This window comes from Anolis carolinensis, unplaced genomic scaffold (assembly GCF_035594765.1).
Source record: "Anolis carolinensis isolate JA03-04 unplaced genomic scaffold, rAnoCar3.1.pri scaffold_8, whole genome shotgun sequence".
Taxonomy (NCBI): domain Eukaryota; kingdom Metazoa; phylum Chordata; class Lepidosauria; order Squamata; family Dactyloidae; genus Anolis; species Anolis carolinensis.
In genome coordinates, this window is record NW_026943819.1 from 2,345,702 (window position 1) to 2,357,679 (window position 11,978).

At 43.8% G+C, this 11,978-nt stretch overlaps 1 protein-coding gene across 2 annotated transcripts in view; it reads left to right on the plus strand.

The window, feature by feature from the left end:
• Positions 1–11,978, plus strand: part of bco2 (beta-carotene oxygenase 2) — a 57,765-nt gene that overhangs the window by 44,630 nt on the left and 1,157 nt on the right. For both annotated transcript variants that reach the window (XM_062960798.1, XM_062960799.1), the window contains 7 exons: positions 348–450; positions 2,446–2,577; positions 3,812–3,972; positions 6,128–6,295; positions 6,423–6,560; positions 9,160–9,342; positions 9,447–9,557. In XM_062960798.1, the coding sequence (XP_062816868.1) occupies positions 348–450; positions 2,446–2,577; positions 3,812–3,972; positions 6,128–6,295; positions 6,423–6,560; positions 9,160–9,342; positions 9,447–9,557 (996 nt within the window). The remainder of the gene's footprint in view (positions 1–347; positions 451–2,445; positions 2,578–3,811; positions 3,973–6,127; positions 6,296–6,422; positions 6,561–9,159; positions 9,343–9,446; positions 9,558–11,978) is intronic.

Consider the following 11,978-nt stretch of genomic DNA (forward strand, 5'->3'; position numbering starts at 1 on the left):
GGAAACAGGATGCTGGGTGAGACGATCCTTTGATCTGATCCTCCAGGACTTTCCTTCTGGCCACGATGGTGGTGTGGTGCTGCCGAGACCCGACTTGTGTCATCCCAAAGGCATTGGGTGGACCATTGTACCAAACAGGAGGCTGGAGTAGATCTTGAAGGAAGAGTTGAGACAATGAGGTCAGGCAGGACACAGAAGGAGGAAAGCTGGGTTACTGAATAACTGAAGAAAGAAAGGGACATTTGCTATGAAAGATGTCCATCTCACACTTTTTAATGATAGAGCTGGAAAAATATTGCTAAATCAGTCATTTCTGCTCAGATCTTGTAAACATCATTTGTTTGCAGGTAGACTGGAGTAAATATATTGCCGTGAATGGAGCGACTGCCCACCCGCATTATGACCCAGATGGGACCGCATACAACATGGGCAACTCCTACGGGAACCAAGGTGAGGACCGGATGACACATCTAGATTTCTAATATAGTTGTTAGAAGCAGACATTAGTTCTTTTTGTAGGTTTGTGTTCATTAGAGATATGAAATGGCTTATTATTCACAGACAAAAAAATTATGTACCTTCATGTTTCATCTTGCCGTTCTCTTCGTATCGCTTGAATACAAATGATCACATTGTGCAGAGTTATCAGAGCATGACCTGTCTTGCCCTTGCAAACTAGGGAAGTACAAATGGCAATTGACTACAAGGGGAAAATCCCCACATTAATTTACATGCCTAGAGAAGTTGACCAAAGGATCCTGACCACAATGAATGCGTTAATAACACGGCCAAGCTTTTAACTATGTAACGAACATTTTCATCCCTTAACATCTGTCCATCTACTTTTGCTGATCTAGGTCATGAGTGACTTATCATATCTTGCATTCGTTGGCACTTGGCAAAACTGTGTGGCAGACCTATTTCTTGACCTTTCAGTACTGTATGGAAGTTTATAGATTTATATTAGTCAGATTGTAGAAAGGCTGATGAATCCAGGCCTTTTGTAGAATCTAGTATTACGTTTGCCTTTATGTTCAAGTCTTTTGGGCAGTAGTTAACAAAACAAAACAGAGTACTTGCCATCTTTAAGTGGCATTATATTTTGGTAATAAAGCAATATAAAAGCCATGGGGCAAACTGGAGAAAGTGATTCATCCTGGCATCCACATAAGTCAGTGTCTTCTTGGGTGAATATGATCCACCTAAATAAAATTAATGTGCCAGTCATGTTACACTCAGAATAGAGTGGACATAAAGTCTTTCTGCCACCAATTTGTAAAGATGCAACCACCAAAGACTCAGAGAGGAGACCTTTTACTTTTTTTTCTTTCTTCTTCTTATTCACTTTAGATGGTAGCGTAACTTGGTTTATAATATATGCGATAGAGGCTTAGATTGGAAGAACAATAACAAGTTTATTCAGGCACAGAGCTTAGTGGTTATAATGTTGTTTCTCACTTGGAGGTATTTTTATTAACAGTTACAATACTAGAATGAGGTGAGTCAAATTCCCTAAAGTGTCACTTCTTTTACTTAAAGTAGTTAGAACTTCTTTCTCTGCTACTTTTAAACCACAGTCACCCCTGTGATATATGTTCACAGATTCTCTGTTCCTTACCAGGACACAGACTACATTAAATAAGTCACCAAACTTATTTTAAACCGACTCAAAATGAACAATTGAGTCTCCTTGATCCCCTCAACCTAGGATCAATCTTCCCTGTGCCTCATCAGAGCACAGACTGAATCCCTTTTTTAAACTCTGCACTTCTTCAACAAAACGGCAGTTGGCTCCGCCTACTTCTCCATGGCAACCAGCCTCTGAGTGCTGAGATGCAATAACTATAATACTTACCCTTTTAAAACACAAACACACAATTAAACATAACATCTGTAAACCAAAAATTCGTACTTCATTACACCTCCCCACTTCTGCCGTATCAAATAAGTCAGAATGAAAGAAGATAGACATTCCTTAAGGTAAAGGTTTTCCCCTGATGTCGAGTCCAGTCGTGACTGACTCTGGGGGTTGGTGCTCATCTCCATTTCTAAGCCGAAGAGCCGGCGTTGTCCGTAGACACCTCCAAGGTCATGTGGCCATTGGCATGACTGCATGGAGCGCCGTTACCTTCCCGCCAGAGCTGTACCTATTGATCTACTCACATTTGCATGTTTTTGAACTGCTAGGTTGGCAGGAGCTGGGGCTAACAGCGGGCGCTCATACCGATCCCGGGATTTGAACCTGGGACCTTTCGGTCCGCAAGTTCAGCAGCTCAGCGCTTTAACATACTGTGCCACCAGGTGCCCCAGACACTCCTTATCTCTCCGTTATTGAACACAAAGGCTGCTCATTTTGAGGAACATCAACATGAATGGAGCTCATTTCCGGTTACATCCACAGCATGTCTGCTGGCAGGACCATTCCCAATTCTTCCTCTCTTCCAGGCAGCAAATACAACATCATCCGCATCCCACCGCAAGCGCCCGGTTCTGATGACTCCAGCTTGCAGGGAGCCAAAGTGGTGTGCTCCATTCAGCCTGAGGATCGGATGAAGCCCTCCTACTACCACAGCTTTGGTGAGCTGCCGCCTCCCTTGGAATGGCCTTGTTTGTAAATAAGGCCAAAAACATCTGGAACCACTGATCTAGATACTGAACTGCAACTCTGTGTTCTTCATTGTTAGGACATCATGACTAGAGCTGATGGGAGTTGTGATGCAGTTACATCTAGAACAGTGATTCCCAAAGTGGGTGCTACCGCCCCCCGGTGGGCGCTGGAGTGATCCAGGGGGGCGGTGATGGCACATATTAGGACATGGGGGGCGGGGCCAGGGGAGGGGTGGGGCCTCTTCCCAAGTGCCGGAGACAGGGCGCCTCTTATGACACAGGGGCAGAGCTAGAGGAGTGGGTGTGGCTTCTTCCCAAGAGCCTGAGACAGGGCTGAGCTTCTATACCTCTCCTGAGGCTCTTGTTGGGTCACAGAGGGCGGAGCTAGGGAAGGGGGCGGGGCCTCCTTCCAAGAACCTGAGACAGGGCTGAGCCTCTATACCTCTCCTGAGAGGCCTTTTAGGACTAAGGGGCGGGGCTAGGGGTGGAGGCGGGGCCTCTTCCCAAGAGTGCCAGACAGGGCTGAGCCTCTATACCTCCCCTGAGGCGCTTGTTAGAACACGGGGGCGGGGTATAGAGGTTCAGCCCCGTCAGGCACTTGGGAAGAGGCCCCGCCCCCTCCTCTAGCCCCACCCCCTGTGTCCTGGCAGGCGCCGCAGGACGGATAGAAGCTCAGCCCTGCCTCAGAGCTCGTAACTCCGCCCACCCCAGTCCTGGCTGCCCATTTGTGGCCCCGCCCACCTCCCCTCCCAGCCCTACATCTTGGACTGGGGAGAGGCTCAGCCCCGCCCTCTTGAGCAGAAGCCACGCCCACCCCTCTAAGCCACGCCCCCTGATCTTAAAATGTCCGTTAACCTTTCCCCAACCTTGGAGTCACAAGTTCTATTGGGTTACAATTCCCATTATCCCCGGTCTTCATGGAAGATAATCAAAAGTAATAACATCTGGAGACCCAAATTCGGTAGAAATTAGGGTACTGACAACTAAGTAAAGAAAAAAAATCAGAGTTGTCCCTCTGTATCCATGGAGTCTCCATCCATGGATTCAACGGCTCTTTGGAGACAGCCATAAGGCTGATGTGGCCCTTGATGAAAATGAGTTTGACCCGCTGAGCTAGTGGAAGGAAAAGAGGAACATGTCAGCAAGACGTGTGAGTCGGGGGCTGTGATGCAAACTAAAGCAGCGGGTCATTTCTTGCTTCCAGGAATGAGCCAAAACTACGTCATCTTCATTGAACAGCCCCTGAAAATGACCTTGTGGAAGTTCCTTACAGCCAGGATTCTCGGGAGATCCTATTTGGACGGGATCAGCTGGGAGCCGGAGCACAACACTCGCTTCCACGTGGTGAACAAGCTCACAGGGCAGGTGAGTCCAATCTGTGGCCTTCTGCACTGTCAGACTCAGCCAGTTTTGGGCCTCAGCCCCCCAAGTGGCCCAGCTGGCACCCCCACACTGGGAAGGGTTCCGCATATTCAAATGCATGGCTTCTCCAAACCCTGCTTTGCTAAACCTGGCATTTTAAATGCCCCAGATGTAACAAAATTGCTCAGTAGCTGAGAACATGCCTATAAAGAGCTATGATCGACTGAGGTTCTTTCAGGCAGGGGGAATCTTCCTATCCCACCCGCTGCCCCAAATTTGTAAAGAACTAATAACGACTGCCACCAGTTTGGAAAGATGCAACCACCAAAGACTCAGGGAGGAGACCTTTTACTTTTTTCTTCTTCCTTTAGATGGTAGCGTAACTTGGTTTAGAATACATGCGACAGAGGCTTAGATGTTGGAAGAACAATAACAAGTTTATTCAGGCACAGAGCTTAGTGGTTACAATGTTGTTTCTCACGTAGAGGTTTTCTTATTAACAGTTACAATACTAGAATAAGATGAATCAACTCTCTAAAGTATCACTTCTTTTACTTAAAGTAGTTAAACCCTATTCCTCTGCTCCTTTCTAACTGTTACTTCAATGGATTTCTGTGAGTCCAGCTGGGATTGGTTCCCAAAGTCTGAAACTTGGACTATCCAGTGACTTCAAACCACAGTCACCCCTGTGATATACTATCACAGATTCTCTGTGCCTTTCCAGGACACAGACTACATTAAATAAGTCACCAAACTTATTTAAAACCGACTCAAAATGAACAATTTAGTCTCCTTGATCTCATCAACCTGGAATCAATCTTCCCTGTGCCTCATCAGAGCACGGACTCACTGACTTTTTTTAAAAAAAAAACTCTGCACTTCTTTAACTAAACGGCAGTTGGCTCTGCCTACTTCTCCATGGCAACCAGCCTCTGAGTGCTGAGATGCAATAACTGTAATACTTACCCCTTTAAAACATAAACACAGAATTAAACATAACATCTGTAAACCAAATTTCGTACTTCATTACAATGCCCTTCTTTGCTGCTGAGAAAACAATATCATATCACAGCACAGTTATTCATGATTCTGCTTAGTTCTTAGGCTCAATAAGAGTAAAAAAAAAATCCTATCATAATGTCACCTTGAAAGGCCCCTAAGAAATAAATGCAAAGAGTATTGTTTTGACAGAAAAGTACCGTATATACTCAAGTATAAGCCGACCCGAATATAAGCCAAGGCACCTAATTTTACCACAAAAAACCTGGGAAAACATTGACTCCAGTATAAGCCGAGGGTGGTAAATTTCAGAAATAAAAACAGATACCAATAAAATTAAATTAATTGAGACATCAGTAGGTTAAATGTTTTTGAATATTTACATCAAGCTCTAATTTAAGATAAGATTGTCCATCTCTGATCAAATCATTATTCTCATCTTCTTCAATGTAAACGTGCTTATGTATCCTTTTAATAATGATAGCGTAAAATAATACTGTACATGTAATAATAATAATAATAATAATAATAATAATAATAATAATAATAATAATAAATATAGGAAAATAATACAAGTAATAATAAGTAGAGTAAAAGAATAAATGCAATAATAATAATAAGATAAGAATGAGATAATAAATGTAGAGTAATAAATAATAAAAATAGAGTAAAATAAATGTAATAGTAGCAACAATAATAGAGAAAAATAATAAATGTAACAATATCAATAATAATAGATTTAACATATATTCTCGAGTATAAGTTGACCCAAATATAAGCCAACCAGGACCCTCACCCGAGTATAAGCCAAGGGAGGCTTTTTAAATCTTAAAAAAGGGCTGAAAATCTAGGCTTATACTCGAGTATATACAGTATGTCCTAACTCTGGTTTGGAGTCCTACAAACAGTAATGTCACTACCTATCCCAAAGTTATTTGTAACTCATTACCCGTAAGCTCTGCTTATGAGGGAACTCAAAGAGTGTTTTGGCCACCTTCTCAAATTGTCAGAGGGCAAAAACAGACCTTTTAGTTTGGGTTGTGAATGAAAATCCTCATCAACAGCACTGAGCACAATGTGCAGATTTGCAGAGCTGCTCCGTACGATGTTCCAGCAAAGCGCTGAGCAGATTCCTTTGCCTTGTGTGCCCATTGCACAGGTGTTGCCCATAAAATACTGCAGCAAGGCTTTCATGAATTTCCATCAAATCAACGCCTTTGAAGACCAGGGCTGCATCGTGCTTGACCTCTGCTGCCAGGATGATGGGACGGCCATGGATGTTTACCGCTTGCAGAACCTCCACCAGACAGGAGAAGCCCTGGACCAGGTAAAACCCCCCTGAGATACACGCAAAGCATTTCCACATCAGTGATGTGCTGAATCCATGTTTGGGAGAACCTATCCAAGGTGCTGAATCCATCCTTCCCTTTGCTTTGACCTCCCCCTCTTTGCAGACCTACAATTCAATAGCGACACCCTATCCACGGCGTTTTGTTCTGCCTCTTAACATCGATGACAAGAAACCTGTGGGCGAGAATCTCTCTCCTCTGAGCTACACATCGGCCACAGCCGTGAAGGAGGCGGATGGCAAGGTATGCGCTCCAGGCACAAAGGGGTGCTTTCCCTGTAGAGGATGAGACTGGGGAGCATGTCCTTCCCAAATTCCATATGGGATCCACCCCACCTTCATTTCAAATATGAGGGTTGAATGAAAAGTAATGCCTCCACCTTCGTAACTCCTCAGCAGATGGCTGTCCTGGTCTGCGGTAGATACTGGCTTGTTCAGTAGACTCTCCTTTACAGTGAGTTCCATTTGGCGGGAAGCCTTAGCATTGAATGGTTGTGTTGTTAATGTGCGAAGTATGGAACCCTGCGCAGATGGGGAAGCCTTAGCATTGAATGGTTGTGTTGTTAAAGTACGAAGTATGGAACCCTGCACAGATGGAGAAGCCTTAGCATTGAACGGTTGTGTTGTTAAAGTTCAAAGTATGGAACCCTGCGCAGATGGGGAAGCCTTAGCATTGAACGGTTGTATTGTTAAAGTACGAAGTATGGAACCCTACGCAGATGGGGAAGCCTTAGCATTGAACGGTTGTGTTGTTAAAGTGCGAAGTATGGAACCCTACGCAGATGGGGAAGCCTTAGCATTGAACGGTTGTATTGTTAAAGTGCGAAGTATGGAACCCTACGCAGATGGGGAAGCCTTAGCATTGAACGGTTGTGTTGTTAAAGTGCGAAGTATGGAACCCTGCGCAGACAGGGAAGCCTTGGCATTGAACGGTTGTGTTGTTAAAGGGCGAAGTATGGAACCCTGCGCAGACGGGGAAGCCTTAGCATTGAACGGTTGTGTTGTTAAAGTGCGAAGTATGGAACCCTGTGCAGACGGGGAAGCCTTAGCATTGAACGGTTGTGTTGTTAAAGTGCAAAGTATGGAACCCTGCGCAGACGGGGAAGCCTTAGCATTGAACGGTTGTGTTGTTAAAGTGCGAAGTATGGAACCCTGTGCAGACAGGGAAGCCTTAGCATTGAACGGTTGTGTTGTTAAAGTGCGAAGTATGGAACCCTGTGCAGACGGGGAAGCCTTAGCATTGAACGGTTGTGTTGTTAAAGGGCGAAGTATGGAACCCTGTGCAGACGGGGAAGCCTTAGCATTGAACGGTTGTGTTGTTAAAGGGCGAAGTATGGAACCCTGCGCAGACGGGGAAGCCTTAGCATTGAACGGTTGTGTTGTTAAAGTGCGAAGTATGGAACCCTGCGCAGACGGGGAAGCCTTAGCATTGAACGGTTGTGTTGTTAAAGTGCGAAGTATGGAACCCTGTGCAGACGGGGAAGCCTTAGCATTGAACGGTTGTGTTGTTAAAGTGCGAAGTATGGAACCCTGCGCAGACGGGGAAGCCTTAGCATTGAACGGTTGTGTTGTTAAAGTGCGAAGTATGGAACCCTGCGCAGACGGGGAAGGCTTAGCATTGAACGGTTGTGTTGTTAAAGTGCAAAGTATGGAACCCTGCGCAGACGGGGAAGCCTTAGCATTGAACGGTTGTGTTGTTAAAGTGCAAAGTATGGAACCCTGTGCAGACGAGGAAGCCTTAGCATTGAACGGTTGTGTTGTTAAAGTGCAAAGTATGGAACCCTGTGCAGACGAGGAAGCCTTAGCATTGAACGGTTGTGTTGTTAAAGTGCAATGGAACCCTGCGCAGACGGGGAAGCCTTAGCATTGAACGGTTGTGTTGTTAACGTGCGAAGTATGGAACCCTGCGCAGACGGGGAAGCCTTAGCATTGAACGGTTGTGTTGTTAACGTGCGAAGTATGGAACCCTGCGCAGTCAGGGAAGCCTTAGCATTGAACGGTTGTGTTGTTAAAGTGCAAAGTATGGAACCCTGTGCAGACGAGGAAGCCTTAGCATTGAACGGTTGTGTTGTTAGCGTGCGAAGTATGGAACCCTGTGCAGATGGAGAAGCCTTAGCATTGAACGGTTGTGTTGTTAACGCGCGAAGTATGGAACCCTGTGCAGATGGTTGGTCCATGTGACTTAAGCAACGTGCAGTCACTGAATTCTTGACGGCAGTAGGTGTCACCCCAAAGGAGATTCCTCAGAGAATGCAAGCTGTTTATGGGGATTGTGTTGATGTGAGTCCTGTGCGTAATTGGGCAAGTAAGTTTAAAGGTGTCGAGGTGGGAACATCTGGCTTGCGTGTCAAACAAAGAGTTGGACGTCCTGTGACAGCAACTACTGAGTTTCACAAGCAAAAGGTTGACAGATTGATTCAGGACAGATTGATTCAGAACAATTGTTGTATCACTCGGAGAGAAATTTCAAGCATAATCTGCATTTCACAAGAACGTGTGGGACACATTATTGCTTTGCTTGGCTATCGAAAGATCTGTGCATGATGGGTCCTGTGAGACGCCGGTTGCAGAAACAGAGTGTCGACTTCTTCCACGACAGATTCAGAAAACTTGTTCATTGTTGGCAGAAATGTATCCAACTGTCAGGTGATTATGTGGAAAAGTGAATAGTGGTAGTTAAAGAGCACATTCTAAGGATTATTTCTGCGTTTGATTTATTAAAATATTCCCGTCTAAACCTAAGTAACGAAGGTGGAGGCATTACTTTTCATTCAACCCTCGTAGAAAGGCCTCCTTTTTTGGCATGATCTGACACTTATACAAAGTCCTGCTTCCTGTTCCAGATCTGGTGCACATATGAAAGTCTGCACGACGAGGAACTTGAGAAAGTCGGAGGCCTGGAATTCCCCCAGATCAACTACACTCACTACAATGGGAAGAAATATCGCTACTTCTACGGCTGTGGCTTTGGGAACGTGGTTGGAGACTCGTTGATCAAGATGGACCTAAAAACCAAGGAGATGAAGGTGAAGGATGTGGAGCTTCTCTTAGGAACGAGCTCTTTGTTCGGCTGGTTGTAGAAGCTGGACCCCAGCCTTTGAATACCACTAATAATCCTTTATTTTTGTAGATTTGGCAGCAGGACGAGATGTTTCCCTCTGAGCCTGTGTTTGTGCCGGAACCGAACTCTGGCGCAGAAGACAGCGGAGTCATTCTGTCCGTTATTCTGACACCCGATCCGGTAATTTGGTCTTTCCAAATGTAGAGTCAATGGGGCAAAAGGTTGCTGGAGGCTGTGGCATTACGAGTAATAATAATAAGATCAGAGTGAAATAATAAATGTATTAATAATAATAATAATAAAAAATAGAGTAAAATAAATGTAATAGTAGCAACAATAATAGAGACAAATAATAAATGTACCATATATTCTCGAGTATAAGCTGACCCAAATATAAGCCACTATACAAAATCCCAGAATACTTGTAAAGTATCTATACGAACATATGATAGTCTATATACAAAGAAAATGTGTCCAAATAACATATATTATTAAAGTTCCCCATACAAAGCTCACAGCAACACGACCAACCGTCTGTTTACTTTGTTTGGAAGATATTTTCATTGACTATGTATCCCTGAAGCCTATATACATTGGAACCAATATCAGACTTGAATAACTTTTGTGTTAAAGCTGTTGTTCCTTTTCATTTTGTCGGGTACGGCCAAATTGAGCTTTGTACGGGGAACTTTAATAATATATGTTATTTGGACACATTTTCTTTGTACATAGACCAAATATAAGCCAACCAGGACCCTCACCTGAGTATAAGCCGAGGGGGGCTTTTTCAGTCTTAAAAAAAGGGCTGAAAAATTAGGCTTAGATTCGAGTATATACAGTACTTTAAAAAATAAATTTCAGAGATATTTGCCCTTCAAACTATAGCAAACTGCCCCAGTTTTTGAAAAAAAAACAACAATCCCAATTTTAGAAGAGTTTTGGTGTAGATCCAAGAAATTACTCCCAACACCCTTCACCAGATGAGAAGGGAGCGGGTAGATTTGGAGGTGAAAACAACCAGCGAACTCCAAAGAGCTGGATTATGAGAATCCATGCATGTCTCTTCCCAGGAATCTTAAAAGCCCACTTTTCAGGAAAATCTATTCTAAGCATGACCTCTAGCGAATATGGATGGAAATGCAACCCAGGTCAGTGCCTTTTGCTTCGAAATGTGTGTATAGCTGGGTTGTTGTATGTTTTCTGGTCTGTATGGCCATGTTCGAGAAGTATTCTCCAGACCTCACAACCTCTGATGATGCCTGCCATAGATGCGGGTGAAACGTCAGGAGAGAATACTTCTAGGACAGTGATGGCCAACCTATGACATGCGTGTCAGCACTGACACGCCTAGCCATTTTTGCTGACACACTGCCACATGCAGATTGATTGGATGACTAATGTCTTTTGTGGCCAAATTGGTGTGATTTGGTCCAGTGGTTTTGTTGTTTACTCCGTGGGAATTATGCACATTACATTTATATATACATACTAGCTGTGCCCGCCCACGCGTTGCTGTGGCTTTTTTTAGGTGGTTCCGTGTCTTAGAAGGGGGAATCCTTTGTTGGGAGGTGTTAGGTGGGCCTGATTGTTTCCTGGATGGAATTCCTTTGTTTTCAGAGTATTGCTCTTTATTTTGTGTTTTGAGATGAAAGAGTGATGAGTACCGAATGGGTTTGGACCTTCAAAGAGTGGGTGTTTCCCTGTTTGGGGGGGGGGGGGAATCCTTTGTTCAGCGTAAGAACATAGAGACATGGATGAGGGGTTGTGTTGTCAATTTTTATAGGTTGGGGGGCCTTTAGTTATGTTGTTTTGCCCGGTGGAGCGACGACACCATTATCCTTTTATATATATACTAGCTATGCCCGGCCACGCATTGCTGTGGCGAAGTATAGTGGTATGGGAAATAAAGTACTGAGGAATTGGTGGTAGTTAAGGTAAAGGGTAAAGGTTTTCCCCTGACATTAAGTTCAGTCGTGTCTGACTTTGGGGGTTGGTGGTCATCTCAGATTATAAATGGGTTATATAGCTGTGTTGAAGGGCCTTGAGTCTACATTGCCATATAATCCAGTTCAAATCTGATAATCTGTATTTTATAGGCAGTGTGGAAGAGGCCTAAGTGAGGCCTAACTCTGTCTGTCCCCTGGGCTGAGGGGGTTGCTAGGAGATCAAGTGGGCGGAGCTTAGCCTTCTAACTGGCAGCAATTGGATAAAAACAATTATTCCTCTCCCTCTAATTAGGACTTTATTTTTCTTTTCTTTTTATTGTCTCAACCTAGAGGCGTGGATGATGGGTTGTGTTGTCAATTTTCGAGGTTGTGGGGTGTTTAGTATATTTTTCTATTATTATTCTATTAGTATTGTAGTATATTATTATAATATTACTATTATATTATCCATTATTCATGACTACATTGAAACTACAATAGAGAGAAATCAGCGTGGAAACTACAAGAAGTACCATAGATTGTTGTACATGGAAATAAGGGTAGTAAATAGTTATATATATATTTTATATATTACAATTATATATTTTTGCTATTTAAACTATATATATTGTGAAATTATGGTTTTTCTCTCTCGAAGTGGCACACCGCCACTAGG